The sequence below is a fragment of the Myotis nattereri genome (genome assembly GCF_964212035.1).
Source record: "Myotis nattereri genome assembly, chromosome: 17".
Taxonomy (NCBI): Eukaryota; Metazoa; Chordata; class Mammalia; order Chiroptera; family Vespertilionidae; genus Myotis; species Myotis nattereri.
The window spans coordinates 37,974,078-38,001,901 of NC_138092.1; the positions used below are offsets into that span (position 1 = coordinate 37,974,078).

General features: G+C 39.5%; 1 protein-coding gene across 1 annotated transcript; it reads right to left on the reverse strand.

Annotated features, from left to right (window-relative positions):
* Positions 1–142: 142 nt before the first annotated feature.
* LACTB2 (lactamase beta 2) lies at positions 143–27,824 on the reverse strand. Its single transcript, XM_081111763.1, has 7 exons — positions 27,609–27,824; positions 20,708–20,871; positions 14,529–14,655; positions 9,195–9,373; positions 6,329–6,477; positions 1,898–1,979; positions 143–1,012 (listed from the first exon to the last, which is right to left on the reverse strand). Exons 1-7 carry the CDS (start codon positions 27,728–27,730, stop codon positions 969–971), a joined length of 867 nt encoding a protein of 288 aa, XP_080967889.1. The 5' UTR covers positions 27,731–27,824; the 3' UTR covers positions 143–968.

The window sequence follows — 27,824 nt, forward strand, 5'->3', positions numbered from 1 at the left end:
TATAATCCTCTAATTAAAAAAATTGGTGTAAGTGGAATACTACGCTGCTATAAAAAGGAACAGACACCAGGGGGATGAGGTGATGAGTGGGGGGGGGGGGGGAGGCAAGGGGGTATAAGGACACACATGTAATACCTTAATCAATAAAAGAATTGGTATATAATTCATATACTGTATATGTTTATGACTATTTCTATACTAAACCCTAAACTAGGAAAGTAAGTTGGTTATACTCATGGATTACAAAAATAATTATTACATAATGGTTTTAACTGGGAATATAATATAATATGATATACATAAATCACTTGTGGAATCTATAATAATAAAAGCATAATATACTAATTAGACTGGACAGCCGGACGACCTTCCAGACGAAGCTGGGGCTGCGAGGTCCAAGGCAGGCTGTTGCGGCTGCGAGGGCCGAGCCCCTTGCACAGCTTTCGTGCATTGGGCCTCTAGTATCATTATAAGAAAGTAAACATGATAAAGGGCTACAGAATACATAATCATGATATAATCGATAGAAACATGAAAACAAACCTATCATCTGAAGATATAGACAAGGGTTGCAGAAAAGGAAGGGTTACATAGAAATTACTAAAGCAGCTAGAGAACATAGTACCACTGGCCACTGGTAATAGGTAACCAATCTTCAAGAATAATATCCAGTTTAAATTATATAAGTTTTATTATTTTTAAAGTAATCATTTTACTTAATCAATTTTAAGTGGATAAACTATTGGTTCCTGAATTTTTGGTAAAATGTTACATGATCTAGGTTAGATAAATATTCTATATCATAGATGTAAAGTATAATTTATATATTTGAAAACATGACATCATTTTAAAGTATAAGCAGAGTTATTTTAAATGTTATATACTCTATAATCTCCATAAACAATTAAGAGTTAAGAAAACATACCATTCTCTAAAAACAAAACAACAGAACTTTCACTAATATGAAACTAAAGCTGAGCTTTCCATTTCTTGTCAGGATCCATGTTGCTAACTGTGGAAAGAAAGAAAAAGAGTAAAATTTTAACAGTGGATAAGCAAATTCACTGGATTTTAAATTATTCTCTGGCTAAAAAAAGCATTCATTCCTAAAATAATTTTGTTGCTCAATATAAAGTTGGTATTTTTTTTTGTATATTTAAGAACAATGATGAAGCTTCTACACAAAATTCAGTTTTTTTAAAAAATATATATATATTTTATTGATTTTTTACAGCGAGGGAGAGGGACAGAAAGTTAGAAACATCAATGAGAGAGGAACATCGATCAGCTGCCTCCTGCACACCCCAACTGGGATATGCCCGCAACCAAGGCACATGCCCCCGACCGGAATCGAACCTGGGACCTTTCAGTCTGCAGGCCGATGCTCTATCCACTGAGCCAAACCGGTCAGGGCAAATTCAATCTTTGACCAGTTGATTTTAAGGATTAAACTTTTATAAAGATTCTTAATTTGACAAATTAACCTAACACTAGTAAACAATTGTAGAATGACTGCTTTAGTATCTTTGAGTTTACTACCTTTAGGACTGCTAAAACCTTTAGTTGTTCCCAAATCTTCTACATGTAAAATTCTTTGTAGATCTTGTGTTCTAGGAGAGGAGAAGCTATTTTCCACTACATGCCTTTGACTGTCATTCTGGTGGGTGAGGTCTGGAACCTCTAAGCAAGATTCTAATTCCTGTGCGAGTGTTTGGTTCCCACGTGTGGCCCACTGGCCTTTCATTATTGACCTTTCTAGTGCCTGTCTCTTTAACTTATAGTGATATTCAAGGGAGGACTCTACTGGGTGTTATTTTTCCTAAAAGGAACTAGTTCATTTGTAAAAAAAAAGAAATGTAAGTGCTGGCAGTAAAAGAAAATTCAGAAGTGTACTTACATATCATTCCGTCTTTTTCTAATTTTTTCAAATGAAGCAAGAGATTACGTTCAGCCACGATATGTAAATTCTCAGGAGTATTCTTAAAAAAGAGAAAGGAAACATTTTTTTTTAAAATATATTTTATTGATTTTTTACAGAGAGGAAGGGAGAGAGATAGAGAGTTAGAAACATCGATCAGCTGCCTCCTGCACATCTCCTACTGGGGATATGCCCGCAACCCAGGTACATGCCCTTGACCGGAATCGAACCTGGGACCCTTCAGTCTGCAGGCCAACGCTCTATCCACTGAGCCAAACCGGTTTCAGCCATTTTTTTTTTTTTAAAAGGGATAGAGTTAATCCTTTTGAAACTTAAAAGAAATGCAACAAAAGCAGAAAACTTTAACTTAAATTCATTTAAAAATTTTTATTTTATTGTTGACACTATTATAAATGTCTCCTGTTAAATTCATTTTTATATAGTAATAGCCAAAACTATTTCAGCTTGTACATGTCTTGCTTCAGGCACTGTATTCTTATTTATAGTTCTATAGATGAGCAGTTCTCAACCTATGGGTCGCGACCCCTTTGGGGGTCGAACGACCCTTTTTCACAGGGGTTGCCAAAGACCACTGGAAAACACATATATAATTACATATTGTTTTTTGTGATTAATCACTATGCTTCAATTATGTTCAATTTGTAACAATGAAAATACATCCTGCATATCAGGTATTTACATTACGATTCATAACAGTAGCAAAATTACAGTTATGATGAAGTAGTAACAAAAATAATTTTATGGTCGGGGGTCACCACAACATGAGGAACTGTATTAAAGGGTCGCGGCATTAGGAAGGTTGAGAACCACTGCTATAGATAGAAGAGACTGTAAGTTCCATAAAGATAGCAACAGTATGGTTTGTTTACTACTGAACACCAGAGCTTAGCATAATGGCACACAGTAGGAGCTAAATATTTTATGAATGAATAAATGTAAAAATTATTCTAGATAGCTTTGATGATGCTACATACATTGGCCCTATGGTTTATTTATTAGGTTATATGATTATAACTTTTCACATTTTGTTTTCATCCTGGATACTTTTTTTTGGACTTCTCTTAAACATTGATGTTTATAGTGCATTGTATCATTGACTCTCTTCTCTCTCTTTTTGTTAATACTCACCTGAGGATATTTTCTCCATTGATTTTAGAGAGAGTGGAAAGGACGGAGGGAGGGGTAGAGAGAGAGAGAAACATCAATGTGAAAGAGACACATTAATTGGTTGCCTCCCGCATGCGCCCCAACCAGGGCTGGAGACTGAACCTGCAACCAGTTCCATGCCCATGTCCAGGAATCAAACACAAGACCCTTCAGTGCAGGGGCTGATGCTCTAACCATGGAGCCACAGTGGCCAGGGCTCTTTTCTTTTTTACTACCCAACTTGCTAGGCACTATCACGCATTGATTCCCAAATATAAACCTCTAACCCTAAACTCCCCTTTAAGCTCCAGTACCATATACTATCTCCACGAGTGTGATCTTCTAGAATGCATTATGTGACTCCCTTGCCCAAGATCTTTGAGTGGTTGGTCATTCCCAGGTTTTTGGCTAAAGCTCAAATTTTTTAGCATGACAATCAAGGCTTCTAATGACCTGATTATGCTTGTCTTTCCTGACTCATTTCCTGGGCCTCCCTTCCTGACCATCAATGCATTCATATGTGGTTTCTTCATGGGATTTCAAACACACACAATGCTCTTCTATTACCCCCAGTGTTTAAACACATCTTTCCTTGTTTAGATCCAATTAAATGATTTAAGTTTCTGAAGCTTTTCCAGAGAAGCCTCATTATCTTACACCTTCATCGGTAGAATTTATCCCTCTTTCCTTGTGCCCTGACATATTGTACATAGGCCTTGGAGGAAGCCTGTTGTGACAGAAACAAGATTTGAATATCTGACATCTGATACTTGAGTATGTGACATCTGCTAGTTTTGTGCCCTTGAAAAAGTTACTTAGCTTACACTTTCTGAGTCAGTTTAAAAAATATTTTTATTGATTTGAGAAGAGGAAGAGAGAAACATTAACGATGAGAATCATTGATCGGCTGCCTCCTGCATACCCTCCATTGGGGATAGAGCTCGAAACCTTGGCATGTGCCCTGACTGGGAGTCGAACCGTGACCTCCTGGTTCATAGGTTGACTCTCAATCACTAAGCAACACTGGTCAGACCTGTGTTGGTTTTTTATTCTATTAAACTGGAATAATTGTATCGTTATGCAGTAAAAATTTGAGGTATTTGAATTAGGTGCCTCAAATCACATTTGTTAAGGTAAAGCATTTAAATAGTGTCTACCACATAAAAATGTGCTAAAAAATGGGAGCTATTATGATAGTATTACAAGTATGTGTTGTTTTAAATATATTTTAATGATATATTTTATTGGTTTCAGAGAGGAAGGGAGAGGAAGAGAGATAGAACCATCAATGATGAGAGAGAATCATTGATCAGCTGCCTCCTGCAAGCCCCACACCAGGGATTTAGCTCACAGCCCGGGCGTATGCCCTGACTGGGAATTAAACCATGACCTCTTGGTTAATAGGTCGACGCTCAACCACTCAGCCAAGCCGGCTGGTGTTTGTTTGTTTATTTATTTATTTATTTATTTATTTTATTTTATTTTTTAAATGAGTGTACTTTTCCTTTTCATCAACACAACTTTGTGTTGAACATGAATTGAGTCCTTTGAGGGCAGGGATCTGTAGCCATCTTTATATCTCTGTTTTAGTCCGTGTATGGCACATGAAAGGCAGTCAATAAATGTTTGTTGAATGAATAAATCCTTTGCAATACTTAATGCCATTCTATATGCAACAGGTATCTCACACATAAACACAGGGAATACACAACTGAATACAATTCTGAATGCTAAACCAGTATTTAGGCATGGGCAGGTACTTGATGATGACTTATCTGTGAGAGTTATCAGAGTTCTGTCTGTACTTACAAAAGAAAAAACCCCCAAAAGCCCTAGCTGGTTTGGCTCAGTGGATAGAGCATCGGCCTGCAGACTGAAGGGTCCAAGGTTCAATTCTGATCAAGGGCATATGGCCGGGTTGTGGGCTCGATCCCCAGGAGAGGGCATGCAGGAGGCAGCCAATCAATGATTCTCTCTCACACTGATGTTTCTCTCTCTCTCCTTTCCTGTCTGAAATCAATAAAAAAATATGTATATATGAAAAAAGAAAAAAAAAAATCCAATGTACTAATGAACAGTCTCAAGTGACTCTAGCCTAGTATTATGAGGGAATGAACTCTTTCACAGAATTTAAATATTATCCTTTTGCCAATGGCAGTCTTTTATCCTTAGCCATTTTAACCCTTAATCCGTCCGTTCCTTCCTTCTTTCTTTCCTTCCCTTCCTCCCTTCCCTTTACTTCTTCCCTTCCCTTCCCTTCCCTTCCCTTCCCTTCCCTTCCCTTCCCTTCCCTTCCCTTCCTTCCTTCCTTCCTTCCTTCCTTCCTTCCTTCCTTCCTTCCTTCCTTCCTTCCTTCCTTCCTTCCTCCCTCCCTCCCTCCCTTCCTCCCTCCCTCCCTCCCTTCCTTCCTCCCCCCTCTCTTCCTCCTCTCCTCTCCTTTTTCTTTCCTTCCTTCCTTATCATCCCTCCCTTTTTAAAACAAAGCACACTGAGTGATGATCTTTTTTTGATAATTTGGGCCTTTAGGATATTAAGGCCCCTGCCTAAATGTAATTGGCCGCAGCTCATCTTCAGGTACAATCTCATGTATCTTCTGGCTGTAGATTGTGGTCGTGGGAGTTTTTAAACCCAGGTAATCTAACACCAAAGCCTACATTCTTAAGCTCTAAGCTATACTGTCTATTCAGCAGGTGTCTAATAAACATTTGCTGAAAAACTGAGTTATACTAATCGAATGCCACATACTAGTTAGTAGTGCTGCCATACAGTGATGTGCTCAGATGCCATCGCAGTGAGGGGTTCTCTCTATGCACTAAATTTCTCTACTCATGTTCTTTACATGTACTTTTTCCATTGTCAGGCATCGCTGCTAGTCCTCACTGCTGTATCCCGGTGTCTGTCTCGAGCAGATTGCCTCTTCTCACTTACAACAGGTAATCAAGATGGCTAGACCAATATGCAAGTCATTCCAAAACTTCATCATCATGCTGTTGGGAACCATCTGCTACAGAATGAAGTATATGGTTTAATGGTGGCTTAGAATGGTTATTTTTGTTCTCCAGGTTTTGTTTAATTTCTGTGTTCTAGGAAGTTGAGGTTTCGAAACTATACAAGTGTCATTACTTATAAAATTAACAGACTTATTCTGTCCTGGGAGGTGATAAGTTTTTTTATACCTATAGTTTATTAAATAGATTATTCTAATAAAATTGTGGTTATGTACAAATAAGATTAGAAAATTACCTTGTAAATAATTTTTACAAGATCCATTGCTGTAAATGATTTATCAGAATTTTCATGAAATACTTGAAGAATCTGCTGTTCTCGAATATTTCTGTGAGAAATGTATTGTTGAATTTTAGCTTCAGCATTATGGATTACGGGGCCATGTCCTGAATTAGAATAATTATAAAAATTATTTCAACCAGATAAAAAATATTAAGTATAACTGGAATTCATTCATTTTATTTAAAAAGAATTCATATGATGTATTACACACTAAATACACAACAAATAAGAATTATTTGGAAAACTATATAGATATAAGACTTAAAAATTACCTAAATGCCAAAATACATTAGACAATTATTTCAAAACTATATAAAATGCTACTGTGTACATTAAAAAGTATAAAATAAAAACATAGCAATAACAACAGGAACAACAGTAATGATAGGTAATATTTATATGGTACTTATTTTTTTTCCTTTTAATCTTTATTGTTGAAAGTATTACACAGGTCCTCCTTTCCCCCCCATTAACCTTTCACCCCTCTCCTGTCCTCCTTTTACTCCCCAGGCCCACACCACCCCATTGTGTGTCCACAGGTTATGTATATATGCATACAAGTTCATTGGTTGATCTCTTCCCACCCACCTATAGAGTTCTTATTATTTGCCAGGCCTGCTCTAAATGTTATACATTATTTTTTACAAGAATCCCAAGAGGTAGGTACTATTATTATCCCTTTTTGGTAGCAGAAACTGAGGCATAAGGAGGGTATCTAACCTGCCCACGGTCACACAGCTAAGGAGTGGAGCTGGGATTCTGACCCAGGAGCTTTCACCCACTCGTCTCTTACCACTGTGCTACACTTACCTATAGAGCAGTGGTTCTCAACCTTCTGGCCCTTTAAATACAGTTCCTCATGTTGTGACCCAACTATAAAATTATTTTCGTTGCTACTTCATAACTGTAATGTTGCTACTGTTATGAATCGTCATGTAAATATCTGATATGCAGGATGGTCTTAGGCGATCCCTGTGAAAGGGCCGTTCGACCCCCAAAGGGGTCACGACCCACAGGTTGAGAACCGCTGCTATAGAAGACTGAAAAGGGGAATGTAAAAGTAGCTTCAGGGAAGTGATGCTATTAAAAATTCACAGTAATCACAGTAAAAATGTAAGAATCTTTTGTATAGGCTTGTAATTCAGAAATGTTGACAACCCGGATAAAGTTATATTGAAATTTACATGCTCTTTTAAAACAGTGCAAATTAATATCTTACACAAGTCTGCCAGAGGGATGTTTAAAATATGCGAGGAAAAGAAACGCAGAAGCAGGCTAACCTATTATCATGTAACAAGCACGAGCACCAGGGTGTTGTTAGAATACTGACCCTCATTTACTAGCTGCCAGGCCGCGAAAGTCTCTGAACTGTTTCTTTAGCTGTGCAACGAGGATGCCACTACCTACTTCACTGGGTTTTTGTGAGGACCACAGTTGGCTGGAAAGGTCCCTGCAGGTACCTGATGGGGAGCAGGCTTTAATAAATGGTAGCTATGGCTACAGGACATAATTTACATATAAGCTCCTGCTGTGCTAATAAGCCAGTTCACTGGATTCACTAAAACTAACACTCTACGGGCCTTTCCTAGGCAGCCTCTCATTAGCTTTGCTTAAATGTGAGTGCACCAATTCTCTTTGCTTTAAAAATAGCTGTCAGCTTCCATTCCTTTTATGCCATAATACTAGAGGCCCAGTGCACAAAATTCATGCATGTGGAGAGGGAGGGGGGGTCCCTCAGCCCGGCCTGTGCCCTCTCGCAGTCCCGCCATCGAATGCCCTGCAGAGGGAGGCCCTGCCCGCTGGTCGGTGGCCTGGGCCTGCCTCTTTGGGGTGATCGATTGCGGAGCCTCCTTCCCCGCTACCCCCAATCGATTGCCTGGGTCTCCCTCTGCGGGGCGATTGCGGGGCCTCCCGACCAATCGCATCGCACCTGCCTTGGCTGGCCTGGTGCCAGTGCATGCCATAGTGTGGTCATGGAACTCCAGATGGTCGTTCTGCTGTTTGGCCGTTGGGTCGATTTGTGTATTATGCTTTTATTATTACAGATTAATCCAAATGCCCAGGGTATGTTTTCTACCTCCTCAGCAGTAGAAACTCATGAGAGAATAGGAGGGTTGTAAAGACACTGTATTTTCATATCTTTCCATGGCACTTTGGTTAGGAACAAGTTAGAAGAACTTAAAAAATAAAGTAATCTAGTCTTTTTTCCCTTCTGGGCCCTATTGTTAGGGGGTCCCTGTGTGTTTTTTAGCTTCCAGGATGGAGTGGAGATTCATATTGCAGAGCAGTGCAGTGACAGCTGAGATACTAATGACAGGTTTCTTTTCCGGGATAATCTAGATAAATATACGATTTTATAGCTCATATGGAAGATACTATTGCAATAGTGTGAGTTAAAACAACTTAAAGCTCAAAGGTCAAATGTTACCCATGGTTACATGGCTAAAATGTGGTCCATGACAGAAATCAGATTAACAAAACTGAAGATCACTTATGGAATGAAAAAAATTTCTTATTCCACTGTAAGTTATTTTCCTTGTTTAATAGTTCCATTAATAGTTGTTCAGATATTAAAAAATAACCCTCATATGTTTATAAAAAGTCATTAATATAAATTGTGGCCTTCTTAAAAATATTGCATGGCTAGACAGGAGCTAGGGCTATAATTTAAAGAAGCAGTTTACATGTCTGACTTCAAGGCCAAAAACACAAAGAACACCTCCCTCCTCCCCCCCCCCCCCCCCCCAACACACACACACATCAAAATGAACCTTTCTCATCATCTGACACAAATGGTTTACCAGATTTAAAAATTACCCACCTGGATATATAATACCAGCTTTGATTTTCAGTAACTTTTTTAGGGAGTTCATATAATCATAGAGGTCTTCAAATACAGTTGTTCCTTCCCCTAGGATGCAATCTCCAGAAAAGAGAGCATTTTCCTCCTCTAACAGTAGAGCCATATGATCATCAGTGTGGCCAGGTGTGTATATAACTCTGGTTAAAAGAATAAATAGAAATAATCATGAACTCTTAAGCTTAGAAGAAATTTTGAGAAGCAAATTATTCTCTATGCTTTCCTCTGAACAAGACACTAATAAATAATGTAAGTTAAAAAGCTTTTTCTCTTGTCGCTCACTTAAAATTATCACCAGATAGTTTCTCCCTTTAATAAAATCAAATTTCTCACTCTGAAGTGCAAATTTAATACTTTCCCCACATTTTCCCTTATTTTATAAGTAATGAATATGGCTTACAAGAAGTTTGGGGGGAAAAAAAGGAAAGTACTTATAGTAGATAAAAATCACCAATCTTTCTACTACTTAGAGATAGTGCTTTTATTTTTTAAGAACGTATATATTTTTTGCCATGGCCGTTGCTGCTCAGTGGTTAGAACATTGGCCCGCACACTGAAGGTTTGTGGGTTCAATTCCCAGTCAAGGCCACATACTTGGGTTGCAGGTTCATTCCCCAGCCTCATTGGGGCACGTGTAGGAGACAACCAATCTATGTGTTTCTCTCACATCATGCTTCTCTCTTTCCTCCTCATTAGCAACTAAAGGGTCAGTATTTTCAGTGGATACTCTGCCAAATACTTAAAAGTCAGATAACTGCACTACTACTTAACCTATCCCAGAGCACAGAAAAAGAAGGAAAAGTTATGAATCCCAAACCTGACAAAGGTTGCACAAAAAGAAAACTATTGCCTGATCTCACTAATGAATAGTTATAAAAATCTTAACTAAAATATTAACAAATAGAATCCTAGAACATATTTAAAAATATCATGATCAAGTACAATTTATTAAAAAAATGTCAGATGTTTCAATTTTAGGAGATCCTTGCAAATCATAATAAAGCTATGGAGAAAACAAGTAAGGTCATCTCCTACACTGCAAAGACATCTGGCAAAATTCAACTCTTAAGAAAACTGAAGCTACTATAACTTAGAAGAGTTTCTCATTTGCCAAAAAATCCAATCAAATCCTTAACGTTAAATACTGCAACTGTAAAGCTCTTTAAAAGAGTCTGCTAACAATATAAGAGATATGAGGTATAAGAACATGAGGTACTCGTGTAATGGGAGCAATTATTTTTGAGAGACATTAAGAACTGATTTTAGGAACTATTATGCTTTTATGGTTTCCAAGTATGTGCTGTACATATGGCAAATGATTACTATATTTAGTAATGGGGAGGTATTGAAGAGATGTTAAAATCATCTCTTTTGTCTGATTAAACCTGCTGCAACCAGTTAATTAAAGTAATCCATGTTATATGAAAATAATTGCAGGAGATACATTTCCAGCAACTATAAAACTATGTGGTGTGGGTATCTGTCTTATCTTATGGACAATCTTATGAATAGTCACACATAGAAGGTGTTTACAAATGGAACCTCAACCTTTTTTTTTTTTAAATCTACATATACTCATTTGGAGAACCATTCTTTCGTCGTCTGCAAACTGCCTTATCCATCAATGTGCTTGCAATGCCTCCTTAATTATTCCCCTCCTACTTCCCATGCCAGGACTCAGTAATGGTTTTCTTTGATAATTTCTAGGCTGAAGACAATAATATTTCTTAAATTAGGGGATCAGAACTTCCAACCCTCCAGTCACCTGGGTGGCTAATGCTTTAATTTGCATAAAAACTCTGTTAAAATTTACTTCACGTAGGCGGAGGAGAAAAGGAAATGACATCAGAGGTGCTTTGCTAAAGATCAGAAGAACTGCAGCTGTGCCTCCTATTCATCAGGTAGAGCATTTATCGAGTTCTGTGACACAGTAGACATTATTAGAATGGCTCTCTTAGAAAATTTAGAACAGTCAACAAAAGCTGTCAGATTAACTTGAGAACTTAAATTCAGTTCACTAGAAAATTCCTGAGCATTATATCTAGAATCCTTACTGAAAACCTTGATAACTTTCTATTTTTTTACTAATGGGTTCTTGGTGGGTACTATCTCTCTATTGAATTTTTTTCCTTTTCAAAATTGGCAGGTAGGCAAGATCACCTGTATGTGAAATATTTGGGACTTAAGTAAATTTTAACCTTTTGTTTATGGAACTTTTGCGGAAGACTGAGTCTTTGTGTTAATATTTAAAACTATTGGATTTTACTGACTATAAACATGGAAACTGGAAAACACATCTATAGTATATTAAGTGTTCTATTCAGGTTTTAGCATAATTGGAATCTACATTTTGAGATAAGATTATTTACTAGATCATAAAAAAAGTGTCTGCTTTTTTTTGATTCTGTGTTAGTTTTCCCCTCAAATCTTAAAATAGATACCCATACTTAACTTAATCAGAATGCAGTACAACAAAAATTAAATGGAATTCACAAACTATTGAGATCCTGGGCATCAATTCATCCATGAAACAAGATAGTATTCAACTGAGGGGGTGGGGTCGTGACAGGAAGCAAGTACGTGGGTGGCTCTCAGGCACTGATGTCCTTCCTAGATCTGCAAACTGCTCATATGGTTTGTTCAGTTTTTAACAATTCACAGCCTTGCACACTGATGATATACACACTTTTCTGTTTGTATACTTTAAAAGCTTAAAATACACGGTCTATTCACAGCAGATGGGTGGTAGGTAGTTAACCTCCAAGAGTTCAATAGTCTTAATTTGCATATTAGGTACAGATCTAATATCCATGCTTCTGTGATAACTGATAAACCAGTACTGTGGTTCCCACACATGAGACAGAAGACTTGATGAGCTACCTCCTCCTGTCTCTACTCCCTTCTTTAACTTGGCCCAGGGCTGGTGTGTGAGGGGGGCATCCAGCGTTGTCAAGAATACTTTTTGAATGATGCAGTGTTTGATTTTCTGTGGTATCATCAATATATGATACTGTATTTCCCAGCCTCTCCACAGTCAGGAGTGACTCATGACTGAATAGACAGGCAATGCAACAGAAGGCCGGGTCCATGAAAACCTCCTATGCAACATCCCTTTCACTCTCCTCCACTCACTGGACTGATGGTGATGAGCACGGCAATCTTGAAGGACTAGTATTGAGGATGGAGGACTCCACAAGAGTCCTGGAACATTATGCAGGAGGGCCACTTGCTAATCAGGAACCGTTTTTGGACTTTATGTGACTGAAAATTAAACTTATTTCATGTTTGAGCTATTATACATTTCTGGGTTGGTTTGCTATAGCAACTGACTTAACTAATACTAGAGGCCCAGTGCATGAAATTTGTGCACTGGTAGAGTCCTAGCAGCTGCAGACTGCCGATCTGGGCCTCCCTCCCTTTTCCTGGCTGCCTGCCAGTGCTAGGGCCTCCCTCCCTTCCTCTGGCCGGCCCGCCCCCTGGTTGAACTCCTGGAAGAACTCCAGTTGAGGGGACAATTTGCATACTACCCTTTTATTATATAGGATTGTGAACCTAAGGAACTGATTAACTTTTAAGGAGATACCTACTTATACACCAAAATTATAATTTATTTATTTTTATTATTATTATTTTTTTAAATATATTTTATTGATTTTTTACAGAGAGGAAGGGAAAGACAGAGAGTTAGAAACACCGCCGAGAGAGAAACATCAATCAGCTGCCTCCTGCACATCTCCTACTGGGGATGTGCATGCAACCAACGTACATGCCCTTGACCGGAATCGAACCTGGGACCTTTCAGTCTGCAAGCCGACGCTCTATCCACTGAGCCAAACCGGTTTCGGCCAAAATTATAATTTAATAAAATGCTATAATAAAATAATAAAAATTACATAAAAGTTGGAGGAGGAAGCAGTTTAATTCTTTCCAGGAGGGGTTCTTGAAGTAACATGTAAACTGAGGTTTGAAGACTAAATGGGTAATTTACCAGGGGGACAAGGTGGAGGGGAAGGGCTGAGGCCTCGTAAAGGGGAGGGTATGAGCAAAGTCATGGACAGAATGTGCTCAGGAGTATTTGGATATGGCTAATTGTGTTTGTGAGGGGAGTGGTAGGAACTAAGACTAGAAAAGTGGTTTGGGGCCAAGCTGTGGTAAGGAGAATAAACATGATCTTTTATGCGGTGAGAGTTATTCAAGGTTTCAAGTGACAGAGTAAACTGGAAAGGGAAGAGCCTGGAGATTCCTGGCTTAGAAGTAGTGGTAGTGAACACAAAGAAAAAGGGACAGCAGTGACAAATATTTTGAGGTAAGAACTAATGTGAATAGCCCTGGTCAGTGTGGCTCAGTTGGTTGGGTGTCATCCTGCGCACTGAAAGGTTGCCAATTTGATTCCTGGTTGGGGCACATGCCGGGGTTGTGGGCTAGATCCCTGGGAGGGGGCAAGCAGAAGGCAGTTGATTTATGTTTTGCTCTCACATTGATGTTACTCTCTCCCTCTAAAAAAAAAAAAAATCACTTAATAAACTAACGTGATTAGATGTCTTGGGCAGGGGGAGGGGATAAAGGTGAAGAGGAGTTAAGTTGGATCATAGAAGAAAAAAAATCTTAAGTACTGAGAGAAGTAGGAGTTCTGAAATCAGGAAGTCAGGACAGATGGAGAGAGAGGAGAATCATCATAATTACTTGTGTTTTAAAATTACTGAGTTGAAAACACCTTTTTGAATCCCTTGAACAGGTCATCGGGGATTATGGGTCTGGCCTAAAATGTATTTACTTTAGGTATGGGTCATTTTTTGGAAATGAGAATAGGAGAAAACCCTTAATTTTCCAGCAGGAAATTCTAATCTATTTTGCAATTTAAATTTTATTCATTAAGAAGTGGTAATCATATAATTTAAACAAATCATTATAAAAGAGTAGATAGAGGGAGAAGTCTTTCTGTTTCTCAAGCAACCCATTTTCTCTTCCCAGAATAACCAATGTTATCAGATATCTTATATCCTTCTTCCTGAGACAGTCTTCAGTCATACAAGCAAATATGTGGAAATCTTCCTTTCCCCCTCTTTTATAACACACTAGAGGCCCGATGCACGAGATTCGTGCAAGAGTAGGCTTTTCTTCCCCTGCTGCCAGCACCAGCTTTCCTCTGGCACCTGGGACCTGGGCTTCCCTCACAGCCCCGCTTCTTCTGGAAGGATGTCTGGTCTAATTAGCATATTACGCTTTTATTATTATAGATATACATAAACTACCCCTACCCCCACCACCTTCTCCAGCCAATGGTCATTTACATACCTTAGAGTGGCACCCTCAGTCTTAACCAAATCTCCATCTTTTAGATAAATATATTGTTGCTCTCCATCTCCGATAATTTCTTCTCTCTGAGGATTCCGTGGGAGTTTTTTAATGCAATATGGAGTGTCTAGTGACAAAACATGTAAAATATTTAACTCACACTTTAAATGACAATTCAGCCTTTTAAGAGGCCAGTTTTCATAGAATTCCTGTGAGTAGCTGCAAAAAATATTAACATTAGAGACAACAGAAAATGAGGTGAATTATAGCTGCTTATCTGTGGGATGGTAACTGTTTCTTCTATCTCAACAAAAGAGCTTTTACTCTCTAATGCCCTCCTAGCTCTACATAAAAGTCTTTGTGTTTTTCTAGTCACTCCTACTTTATACAATAGTTTGAAAGTTCTTCATAATCTTAGCTAGCTTTGATATCAAGATGGGTGCTGAAGAGGGAGTAATATAAAACATAGGAACTTTTCTGTCTAGGTGCTTAACATATAGTAAAAGAAGTCCTGGTATCATGGCATTAGTTAATAATAAAAGAATGATAATATAAAGCTCTTTCTAGGAATGCTTAGAGCAGGGGTGGGTAAACTTTTTGACTCTAGGGCCACAATGGGTTCTTAAACTGGACCGGAGGGCCGGAACAAAAGCATGGATGGAGTGTTTGTGTGAACTAATATAAATTCAAAGTAAACATCATTACATAAAAGGGTACCGTCTTTTTTTTCAATAGTTTTAATTCATTTCAAACGGGTCGGATCCGGCCCGCGGGCCGTAGTTTGCCCACGGCTGGCTTAGAGGAAGCCCCAAACTCAGGGCTAAGATATTAAAACATTAAAATAAATTTAACCCATACTACCTGTCATGAATGCAAAGAAAGTCAATTAATTAATTAGCCAATCAATAGCTGATTGCCAGTTATTTAACCAGTATAGTGAGTGTAAGCGCCATGACATCAAAGTGCTTAAAAGCTCTCATAGTTGGGGCACTAAAACTTACAAACAGGAAAGAATTAAACAACTATACTCAGTACCATTTAATGAATACTAAATGGACAATTCAGCTAATAAAAGCAAAACGAGGTTGGAGAAAGGAGAAACAATTAGGAAAGGATTCATAAATATCATAAAACTTGAGGTGTGGCTTATAGGATAAGTAGGATGAGAAAAAGGTTCAGACAAGTAAAGGGAACAGCATTAGTGAAGCCATAGAAATGAGAATGAATATGGCATATGGGCAACAGCAGAACACCACCAATTTGTCTAACACAAAATACTGGCTGGGAAGAGTAAAGATAAGTGGGATTAGTAAGGTGAGCTCAGATCCTGGAGGGCCCTAAATTGCCTTTCACAGAATAGAGGAATTTATACTTTGCTGTATGTGGCCCATGTATGCACTTTAGTGTTAACAGGTTGATCAATATGGCAGCTGCAGGTGGGGAGCCTGGAGGGGGAGAGATCAAAAGACCAGGAGGGGATGACTGTAATAACCCAGCTGGAAGGTAATATTAGCGCAAGGGTGTTACCAATGGAAATGCAGAGGGAGAAAAGACATTCAGAAAAAAACTGACAACGCACAGAAATCTGGGTAAGTATGAAGGATAAAGAAGATAGAAAACTGCAATATAATAAAAATAAAATAAACCAACAGCAACTGGATTTTCTCTCTCTAGCCTCAGACTCCATTATTTTGTATCTTTGAGGCTGAAGCAAGAAATAATATGCTATTCTGGGAACTGTCTCCATTATAGAGTGACATAATGAGGTTTTTTTGGTTTGTTTTTATTTTTAATCTGTATAATTTTATTTTGTAGTAAAGAAGTGGAAGTATATTTCTAGTTATGAGACCTTTGACAGACAATATTTCCAAAAAAACTCACAATTACCTCAAAATTACAAAACACATGCCATACTATAAAATAATGCTGTGTCAGCTTTAAAAATTATATGTAAATATAAAAGCATACATCCTATTCTCAATAGCAATCTATACAGATAGGATGTAGAAGGGTATGCTGAAAGCAATCATCCTATATAATAAAAGCCTAATATGCTAAGTGTCTGATAATATGCTAAGGTTGCTCAACTGCTTGCTATGATGTGCACTGACCACCAGGGGGCAGACAGTTGACTGGTAGCTATGATGTACACTGACCATCAGGGGCAGACGCTCAACCAGTAGGTTAGCACATTGTATGCAGGAAACGTATTTATACGTTTTACGTTGACTGTAAGTAGTAGAGCGCGAGACATGTATTAATATGTTTTTTATAGATTTCGGTAGAATGCAGGTAACATATAAATACATAAACTAAAGTTATCGTAATTTTACTGAACGTTGCCATTTGTGCAAAAAATTAGCAAAAATGGCCCGCGCCACCTGTTAGCGTGCGATAAAAACTACCCACATACAATGTGTTAGCTTGCTACTGGGGTCTGGCTGATCAGGACTGAGCAAGACGGGCCAGACACACCCTGGATCCCTACCACGGTCCCTCCCTGGCTGGCCTACCTTCTGCATCCCTCCCTGGCCCCGATCATGCACCGCTGGGGTCCCTCGGCCTGGCCTGCACCTTCTCGCAATCTGGGACCCCTCAGGATATGTTGGAGAGCTGGTTTCAGCCTGATGCAGAACGACCGGTTGCTATGATGTGCACTGACCACCAGAGGGCAAAAGCTCAATGCAGGAGCTTCCCCCTGGTGGTCAGTGTGCTCCCCCTCAGCCAGAAACTGGACTCACAGCTGGCGAGAGCAGTGGCAATGGCGGGAGCCTCTCTCACCTCCACAGCAGCGCTAAGGATATCCGACTGCTGGCTTAGGTCCAGGGAGTGGGCCTAAGCCGGCAGCTGGAAATCCCGAGGGCTGCCAGACTGCAAGAGGGCACAGGCCAGGCTGAGAGACTCCCCCAGAGTGCAAGAATTTTGTGCACTGGGCCTCTAGTATAATAAGAATTATTTTTAGTCAAAGCTTATTGAGATATAATTCACACACAATAAAATTCCCCCTTTTAAAGCATAAAATTCAGTGGTTTTTTTAGTCTATTCAAAGAATTGTTCAACCACCACCATCTAATTTTAGGACATTTTCAAAACCCCTCATAGACACCTCATACGTAATGGTAGTCAATCTCTATTCTCTCTTTCCAGCCCCTGGCAACTACTTACATAATTATTTTAACAGGAGGAAACCCTCAGTCATTTGCTAAGGTCTGAATAATGAATTATAACATCATCACTAAGGCTAATTATTTAAGCAGATACAAACATGTGATATTACTTACGTGTAATGCTTTCTAATAGAAACACATTCTAATTGAATAGCATAGAAGCAAACATCTGACTCTAGGACTTGAATGTGAAATAAATGGCAATGACCCAACTTCAGCTGCAAAATAGTCATTATCAGATAACAAAATATATTTATCAGATTTACTCAAAAACAAACCCAAAACAAAACACCCAAGCAGCTTGGGTCTATATAGTTCTCACATCTAGTAAACTTCTGGCTCCCTGTAAGCCATGAGTTCCGAAATGAAACACTGCTTTTATTTAAAAAATTTGTAAGCAGGTTGCTTCAGAATTACTCTATCTTCCTACAGAAATCTTATAAACGGCATTCATAATTTTGGTGTGGCCTGTAAAAAATATAGATTGTTAGCAATGTAAAGGAGCCATACTAATAATAATTAAAAAACAACAACAGTAAAACAATGTAGAATGAAGGAAATGATAATAAAACAAAATGAACAAGAATGGTAATGGTAAAGGATTTAGAGAATGAAGAAATACATGGGACTTTTGGGGGAAGATTCTGAAATGTACCTCTGTACATTTTCAGTGCTGAGTAACTCAAAGTCTACATTGCAGCTGGTCTAACTTCAATAAAGTTCAGAATGAAAGACATCAAGCCACTTTTCAAATAAAGCATTAAAAGTTTAGTGGCTATAAAACAGTATCAAATTTCTCCTTGATTTTCTTTCTTTTTAAAAAAAAATATATTTTATTGATTTTTTTACAGAGAGGAAGGGAGAGGGATAGGGAGTTAGAAACATCAATGAGAGAGAAACATCGATCAGCTGCCTCCTGCACACTCCCCACTGGGGATGTGCCCGCAACCAAGGTACATGCCCTTGACTGGAATCGAACCCGGGACCCTTGAGTCCGCAGGTCGACGCTCTATGCACTGAGCCAAACCGGTCAGGGCCTCCTTGATTTTCTTTAATCTCATGGGTAATCTTTTATGTAAATATTCATTATTTTAAAGGAACCCAAAACTATTTCAATTTTTTTTTTTAAATTTTTTTTTATATATATATTTTATTGATTTTTCACAGAGAGGAAGGGAGAGAGATAGAGAGTCAGAAACATCGATGAGAGAGAAACATCAATCAGCTGCCTCCTGCACATCTCCCACTGGGGATGTGCCCGCAACCCAGGCACATGCCCTCGACCGGAATCGAACCCGGGACCCTTCAGTCCGCAGGCCGACGCTCTATCCACTGAGCCAAACCGGTTTCGGCATATTTCAATTTTTAACTTAGAGAAAGTTAAGTCAAATGTCCATTAACAGGTGAATAGATAAATAAATTGTAGTGTATTCCTACCACCGATTACTATTTGGCAATAAAAAGGAACAAACTACTGATACGTGAAACATGGGTGAATCTCAGAGATATGACGCTGCGTGAAAGAAGCCAGAGAGTGATCCTGCATGCATCCATTATGTGACACTGCAGACAGGCAAAACTAAGCCACAGCGAAATAAAGCAGGTAAGTGGGCGCTGGAGGTGGAGGGGAATCACGGCAGGGGCCTCTGCAGGGTCAGAAAGGGATCTCTTCTGGGTAAGTGTTCTTTACCTTGATGGGATTGGTCACATAGCTTTTGATAAACTACACACTTAAAAAACAGGTACATTTTATGTATGTAAATTCAAGCTCAGTAAAATTGACTTGTGAAGGAAAAAAAGCAGGCCATAAACATTTTAATTTTTCAAATTGACCCTCATGCTAAGAGTTGACCAAAGCTAATTAAGGATCCTCAGCCTAGTTTTTTAATTGACAAAATTTTATGGGTAGACAGACAAGAGAAAGAAGGGCGAGGAAAGTCAGAGTGGGAGAGAATGGTTTCCTGTGGCATACAGTTCCCCTGGATTGGAAAAAAGGAGGGAAGAGAGTAAGAAGTTAGGTTAGACAGTTTCTTATAATGAGCAGCCTGGTGACATTGGCTGGTGTAGCCAATGCAGTCTTAAGGCCTAAAAAAGAAGATACTTAAAAATATTTAGTTGTGAATGAACATTTATTACCTCCTTGTCCTTTATCTGCCTTGAACATGGCAAGCATACTCCCATTCTAGTATCTGCTCCTGCAATGCCCTTTGCCTGGTATGCCCTGCTCTGATACATACATAGTTTACTCTCTCTCTCCCTGTCCACCCTAATATAATAGCCACTGCTCTCTTCCCCTTTATTCTCTCTCCCCCTTTTCTTTTAATTTAGTTTTCTTCATAGCACCTATCACCATCTGAGCTATTACTTACTTACCATTTACCTTCCCTACTAGAATGAAGCCCAATGAAAGTGGAGTCATTGTTTTAATCACTGCTACATCCTTTGTGCCAAGAACAGTGCTTGAACATAGCAGCAACTTGAATATTTGTTAAAGAAATGAATGAATGAATCTATGTTTATGATGGTGGGATGAGGGAATAAAGGAGAGAGATGGTAAAGTGTTAATACTGAATAAATTTCAAGAACAAAGATCTTTCATCAGTATTATACAGTATACAGATAACTGTCTGAAAGTTATGGAAGACCTGAGATCATGTTTAGAATGTGGACAATAACAGCAACTACCTCAACAGTGCCTGGCACACAGTAAATAGTCAACAATAGTTAGTATGAAATCTGAAGTAGCAGCTGTCACACAGACTAAATTAAAACTGATGATCACTGGGCAAAGGGGAAAAATAACAGGGAGAAGAGAAACAGAAAAACAGGATTTCTACTTTTTTCCTTTGTTAAAAATAGTCACAGTATTCAAGTTATATTAATGTATAAAAGTACCATTTAAATATAAGGTATTCAGTAAATTGTTTATTAGCTTACTTAGCTCTGTAATGGAAACAAATTATTCTGAAAACATAGGTTTTCTCATGAGCTTAATGAGTATATTCTGCTTACCATTTTCAATGTTTTTACAAATATCTCCTATGCCTCCAGTATGATCACGATGCCAGTGAGTCACAATGATTTCCTGGATTGCTGTGTTAAATTCGTTCAGAGCCTGCTTTAAACAGATGATATATTCTGGAATTGCTGGTTCTCCAGTGTCAATGAGGATTCTCCTGAAAGTTAAATAGAAGATGATCACACCACTGGAACAGTTAATATTAGCATATTTCTCACACAGGTAATTTACATTTAAGAAACTGCATAAATTGCTTTGCTTTCAAAACCAGCTGTATGTTACTTGAGCTTAACTAGAGAAATCTCACTTTAAGAAAGTTCCTATGGCTAAATGTAAGTCTGAATAAGGAGTAATCTATATATATAAAAGCCTATGCAACCATTTGACCGGTAGCTATGATGTGCACTGACCACCAGGGGGCAGACGCTCAATGCACAGGCATGGAAACATGGAACAGAATAATGAATCTCCGAGGGAAGGGCAGAGGGGGGAAGCGGGAAAAGATGAACCAAAGATCTTATATGCATACTAGAGGCCTGGTGCATGGATTCGTGCATCAGTGGAGTACCTCGGCCTGGCCTGTGAGGATCAGGCCGAATCTGTGCACCAGATCTCTGACATCCCCTGAGGGGAGCTGGATTGAGAGAGGGTGCAGGCCAGGCTGAGGGACCCCACTGGTGCATGAATCCATGACCTCCCGGTTCATACGTTGATGCTCAACCACTTAGCCACATCGGCTGGGCTGTCTTTGAGTTCTTTTAACAATATCCTCAAATGTCTCAGAGACATGAAAGAATCTGCCCCAATGACACCCCTAAAGAAACCTACTCTTTTGCACTACATACAAAAGTTATCCCTGAAGCTTTACAATGGCTCCCTTACACATGAAAATGAAATCAGTAGAAAAGCATGGGAGAAATGTCTGAGTTGCTTTGCTTCTTTATTTAGACAACCCTATTATTATATTCCTGCTTTTGGTTCTGAACCTTCATATACTTTGCCCTTCATCACTATTTTATGGAATGATGGTCTTTCGCTAAGAAGTTTTCCTGAACTAAAGAAATAAGGGTGACATTTCCTCCTCAAGAACCAATGAATTAACTTTGTAATTCATGTTGTTTCATAGTAGCACCTCCCTAGCTCAGGCTTCGGGAGAGATTAGTCTTTATGAAAAGACTGAATCATTCATTCATTTACTAATTCATCAATAACTGACAAACAGGTCAATGGAACAGAATAGAGATCCCAGAAATAAACCATATATATATGTATAATACAAACTATACATATATATGTATATATAAATATATATATATATTCAAGTAATGTACAAATAAAGGAGGCAAGCATATACAATAGGAAAAGACAGTCTCTTCAATAAGTAGTATTGGGAAAACTGAACATCTATATGTAGAATGAAATTGGGACTTTTTTTATACCTATACCAAAATAAACTCAAACTGGATTACACTTAAATGTAAGACCCCGCCCCCCCAAACCACAAAATTCATAGAAGAAAACATAGGCATAAACTCTTTTGACATCAGTCTCAGCAATATTTTTTGGAACTGTCTGCTCAGGCAATGCCAACAAAAGCGAAAATAAAGAAATGGGACTACATAAAACCAAAAAGAAACCATCAACAAAATGAAACCATCAACAAAATGAAAAGGGAACCTACTGAATGGGGGAACAATGTAACATCTTACATCAACCAACATAGCAAATTAAACTAATATCTGGCGTTTTCACATATTTATTATCTCAGATCAACTCTAGGAAGGTACTATTATTTATTATTATTTTATTTACAGCAGAGGAAACTAGTCTTCAGAAAGGCTAAGTGATTTGCTCCAGGCCCCAGCAATAGGTGGTGCTGGGAAGCACTAGACCAGGGGTGGGCAAACTTTTTGACTTGAGGGCCACAATGGGTTCTTAAACTGGACGGGAGGGCCAGAACAAAAGCATGGATGGAGTGTTTGTGTGAACTAATATAAATTCAAAGTAAACATCATTACATAAAAGGGTACGGTCTTTTTTTTAAATTCATTTCAAACGGGCCGGATCTGGCCAGCGGGCCATAGTTTGCCCAGGGCTGCACTAGACACTCAGATACGAAGTCCAATGAGTTCTCCATTCAAGACATCTGTCTCGTCTACTCAGAAGACATCAGATATCCTAGTATTTTTAATAAACATCCCCGTAACCCTGCAGTAATTTCTGGACACTATAGACTGGGGTATATCTGAGTTATTAAAAGCAGTTATGTCTTTTAATTTAGTGTTAAAAAACAAACGAACAAATAAAAAAACACATACTGCCTCTCTAGTGGGAGGGTACTACTTAGCAAGCACCTAGAATCATTCTTCATGTGGCACAAATGAAACTTCAGCTGAAATTAGAAAAACAATGTCCTCAAATAGCAATTCTTTCAATGATGTCTGTGAATATTGCAGAGGATTAGAGTTATCTCTATGTGAGCTGGTTGACTTTGTTCTTCATGGCCACAGGCAACACACAGGAGGTCATTTTACAAATACAAGTTTACAAATGAAGGGAACAAGATTGCAGGAGAATCTGTACAGGTCTGTTACCATTTACTCACTAGAGTACAGTGCTTGGCATATAGTAACAATCTGCTATGTGAATACAGAAAAATTCAACTGATGAAAGTAAAATCAACTTCCTCTTTTTGGTATTTTATATTAATTTTAAGATAGCTATTGAGTGGTCTCTCTGTCAATTTGCTGTCACTCTTACAAAATCATTAAGAATTTTCTGAGCACCTACTATGAACTCTGAATTATCTGGAGGCAAAAGTGATAAAAGTAATAGCTAACATTGTATGCTTCCCACATGCTAGAATTTAAGTGCTTTTGATGTGATTTTCCATTTAAATTTCACTGAACCCTCATAACATCCTATGAGACAGGTACTATACAAACCTCATTGTATAGATAAGGAAGCTGAAGCTTAGAGAATCAACTGCCTTTCCCAAAATCTTAAGCCAGGACTGGGATCTAGGTAATTAGAGTCCAGAGTCTTAACTCAACTTCATTAGACTGTCTTTTTCTATTAATAGGAAATAGTATATTTGCTCTCAAGATATTTACAATTTTGATAGTAAAGGTTAAAATTGCAGCTTTCTAGAGGTTCTTAGGTAAATTTACTTTTCCAGAACATACTCTGGAAAGTCTGATTATTATTTGTCCATTCAAATGTTTATTGAGACCTATGTATTAGGCATCGCAGTAGGTCTAATAGTGCTTTAGGGAAATTCATTTGGCATCCATAGGCTGATCAGAATGAGGCTGGAAGACTAGCTAAAATTGCAGTTATCCAGCAGTCCTGAAATCATAACGTAGAAAAAATGTAGAGAATACTCACTCATTCAGCAAAGATTTCCTGTACTACTTGTACTGTGTACAAGGCTCTGTGCTAATGGTGGGGATACAGTAATGAATAAGCCTTCATTGAACTTTTATTTTAGTGGGGACTAGAGGTGTGCCAAGCTTCGTCTTACACATACAAAAATCATTTTATTATCAAGGGCCATGAAAAGTATGGAGTGGGAAGGCAATATATTACATAAAACTAATATAGTCTAAGGCAGCCGTGGGCAAACTACGGCCCGCGGGCCGGCTCGTTTGAAATGAATAAAATTAAAAAAAAAAAAAAAGACTGTGCCCTTTTATGTAATGACGTTTACTTTGAATTTATATTAGTTCACACAAACACTCCATCCATGCTTTTGTCCCGGCCCTCTGGTCCAGTTTAAGAACCCATTGTGGCCCTCGAGTCAAAAAGTTTGCCCACCCCTGGTCTAAGGGGTCAAAGGAGGCTTCCTTGAGAAAAATGACATTTTAACTGGACTCTAAAGGATGAGTGAGGCTAGCTGGGTACAGAGGAGAGGTATATGTGGGAGACAGAGAGGAAAGCATGCATGAATGTCCTAAGCCAGAATGGATACAACTCACCTGGCTGGGAGGGGAAAGAGGTTTCAGATCAGGTTGATGAGATGCGTGGGGCTGGAATATGCACGGCTTTCTAATTTTCATTAAAAAACAAACAAACACTACTCTGGCTACATGAAGGAGGATGGATTGAAGTGGAACAAAAGTAGATGGAGAGGAGTCAGTTAGAGGCAATTTTAGAAGCCTAAGCAGGAATTGTATTGGCTTGGACTGGGTGATAGCAGTGGAAATTGGGGAGATCTTCCTAATGGCTTGGATATGTGTGCAAGAAGCAAAGAAAAAATGTCGAGGTGTGTACTTAAGTATTTGGCTTTGATCAAATGTGAGGATGGTTCTGTCTACCAAGATATGGACGAGTGGCTGGAAGAGGATCAAGTTTAGTGGGAAAGCCCGTAAGTTCAGTTTGGGAAACAATGATTTTCAAGTGGCTGTGAGTCATCCAAGTAGATTTAAGAAAGCAGTTGGCTGCCTTGGTCTGAAGATCAAGTTTGGATAATGTGTGAATTGGAGTGCTAATAAACTTGGGAGTTATTAATGAACAGATAACAGTTCAAACCAAGGAAGATCACCTAGGTAGAGAATACAGCAGGAGAACATAAGACTAGGATTGCACCTTGAGGGACTCAAACCCTTAAAAGACCTGGCGAAGAGGATGACTCTATACAGGAGACTGCGAAAGAGCAGCTAGAGAGGTCAGAGGAAGCCAGGAGAAATTGGTGTTAGTAGACCAAGGAGCGGTCAACAGTATCAAAGGATACTGAAATTCAAATAAGATGGGAATGGAAAAATCCTTTGGGTTTAGTGACATAGAGGCCATCTGTGATCTTAGAACTGTTTTGTGCAGTGGAACAGGTGGCTACCAAGATCAGAACCTCCTACTTGGACTCAATTAATAATCATTTCTAGCCACCTAACTTCTACTTTACAGAGCAGCATCAGCTGTCCATTGCCTTATCCTAGCTCAATATGTGGACTCATCATCTCTCGCACATATGAGTGATTCCACTGGCCATTCCACTCCATGAGTTTACCTGAGTAACAGTGTAAGCAGTTAAGATGGGAGACTATGAATCTGGTCTTCCCTCATTCAGTTTCAGGGTATGTCTCTTTTAGCAGCCGCCCTATGCTACACTGAGTGTGATTCTGGTGTTTTAAAAGTTGCCCTATGTAGCCCTAGCCAGTTTGGCACAGTGGATAGAGCACTGGGTTCTGGGTTTGATTCCAGTCAAAGGCACACGCCTGGGTTTCGGGCTTGAGCTTCATCCCCAAGTCGGGGGCGTGCAGGAGACAGCCAATCAATGATTCTCTGTCATCACTGATGTTTCTATCTCTCTCCCCCTTCCTCTCTAAAATCAATAAAAATGTATTTTTCATACAACATGGCCCCTAAACATTTAAGCCAACTTCTTTATTTGATTTCCAAACGGAACCAGCCATCTGTTTCATTGCTGAGAAAAAAGTAGGCCACAATGAACTTATTGAGAAACAGTATATTGATCTCCGACATAGAGACTTTCTAGGGTAATTTGGACTATTTGAAATTTTCATGTTAGGAACTGACTTTAGAACTAGTTTATGACGACACACCGAAGAGAGAAGAAAATGCCTATGGGCTTCCCGGGGTGAGTGAGTACCAGCCAAGAGAGACGCTACCCTAGCTATCAGGTATTTGTTCCTGCCTAATTCTCTATCCTCCTAGGTTTGGGAGGCGGCCTAAAGCCGCTGTCCCTAACCGACCCTGCCTCGTTTGCTCTCAACTTCACCTTTCGCCTGCTTCACTTGCAGTACTTCAGTTCCTCCATCCTGCTGCTTCCGAAAGTCTCATTTGCTGGAAAAAGGCAAATACTCCAATTAACTATACTTATTAAGCTGTATTTAGTATTCAAGTGTATTGTATTCATTGCAACGTTTTGACTATGCAATTAAATTCCAGGCTCAAGGAGACCTACATCTTATCTTATTTCTATTTTGAATTATCTAGGTTATACTAAGTTCACAAAAGTTGTCCAGTGTAGTAGGTATGGTGCAATACACCACATCTCTTCTTCCTTTCTGCATAAAACAGAATGGAGCTGAAGAGAAAATAATTTCTTAGAAATAGCCCTAACCGGTTTGGCTCAGTGGATAGAGCGTCAGCCTGCGGACTCAAGGGTCCCAGGTTCGATTCTGGTCAAGGGCATGTACCTTGGTTGCAGGCGCATTCCCCGTGGGGAGTGTGCAGGAGGCAGCTGTTCGATGTTTCTAACTCTCTACCCCTCTCCCTTCCTCTCTGTAAAAAATCAATTAAATATATTTAAAAAATTTTCTTAGAAATAGATAGGTTATTCCATCCACAACTTTACCTAAATAAGCTCCCACAATAATAGCCAACAAAAACAAAAGTGGTCAGCAATTCCCTCCCGAGGGCTGGAGGGGGAGGGGGCGCGCTTTTTGGATTCCGGACTCCAGCAATTGGCAAGCAGGACAGCCCTGCCCCCTGCCGCTGAGCTAAGAAAAAGGTCTCAGCACAAGTACCCGCTTTTGTGGCGGGGTCGGCACACTCTGGGCAAAACATCTGGAGTGCGAGTCAGAAGGTGAGCCAAGTCAGCATTTTCCCGGATTCTTAAAAACTCGGGCGACAGTAACTTCTCGGCCACTTAAACACACACACTCTGGCATTCAACATCACGTCAAGTAAACTGGGTTTCAAAGACGGGAAGTTTTAAAAACCATTATTTCCCTCCCAGCCACTTTCCAATTAGAGAGGTTACCACCCCGGGTGGTCGAGATTTAGGGGAAGTCCAGGATCAGGGCAGCTGAGGACGGTTCTAGTGGGCCCGCCCGCCCGGGGCAGGACGCCGCCATCCTGCCCACAAGTTCCGCGGGCCAGTGGTGAAGCGGCGGGCGTGAGGGGGGCAGGAGGGAGGCGAGGGGCGTTTACCTGGGGCCGGTCCCTACCAGGTAGGTGTTGGTTCCCTGCAAGGTCATGGGGCCCGGGTTACAGCCCAGGACGCGCACCACCCGACTGGACAGCCGCTCCATGCGCTGCAGAGTGGCTGCCATCTCCGCTTCAGCCACCCGTGGGCACGCAGCTTACGGAGCGCCCGGAGCACGGAACCCGCAAACAAGCCGCAGCCAGCGGTCACCTGACCGGGGC

Bases quoted from the DNA above. Each gene is read 5' to 3' on its own strand.
- LACTB2 (XM_081111763.1), bottom strand. From the start codon at position 27,730: ATGGCAGCCACTCTGCAGCGCATGGAGCGGCTGTCCAGTCGGGTGGTG. The intron at 6,478-9,194 runs GTGGGTAATTTT...ATTCTAATTCAG, and splicing joins AGCTGGTATTATATATCCAG to GACATGGCCCCGTAATCCAT. The intron at 1,013-1,897 runs GTAAGTACACTT...TTCTTTCCACAG, and splicing joins AGAAAAAGACGGAATGATAT to TTAGCAACATGGATCCTGAC.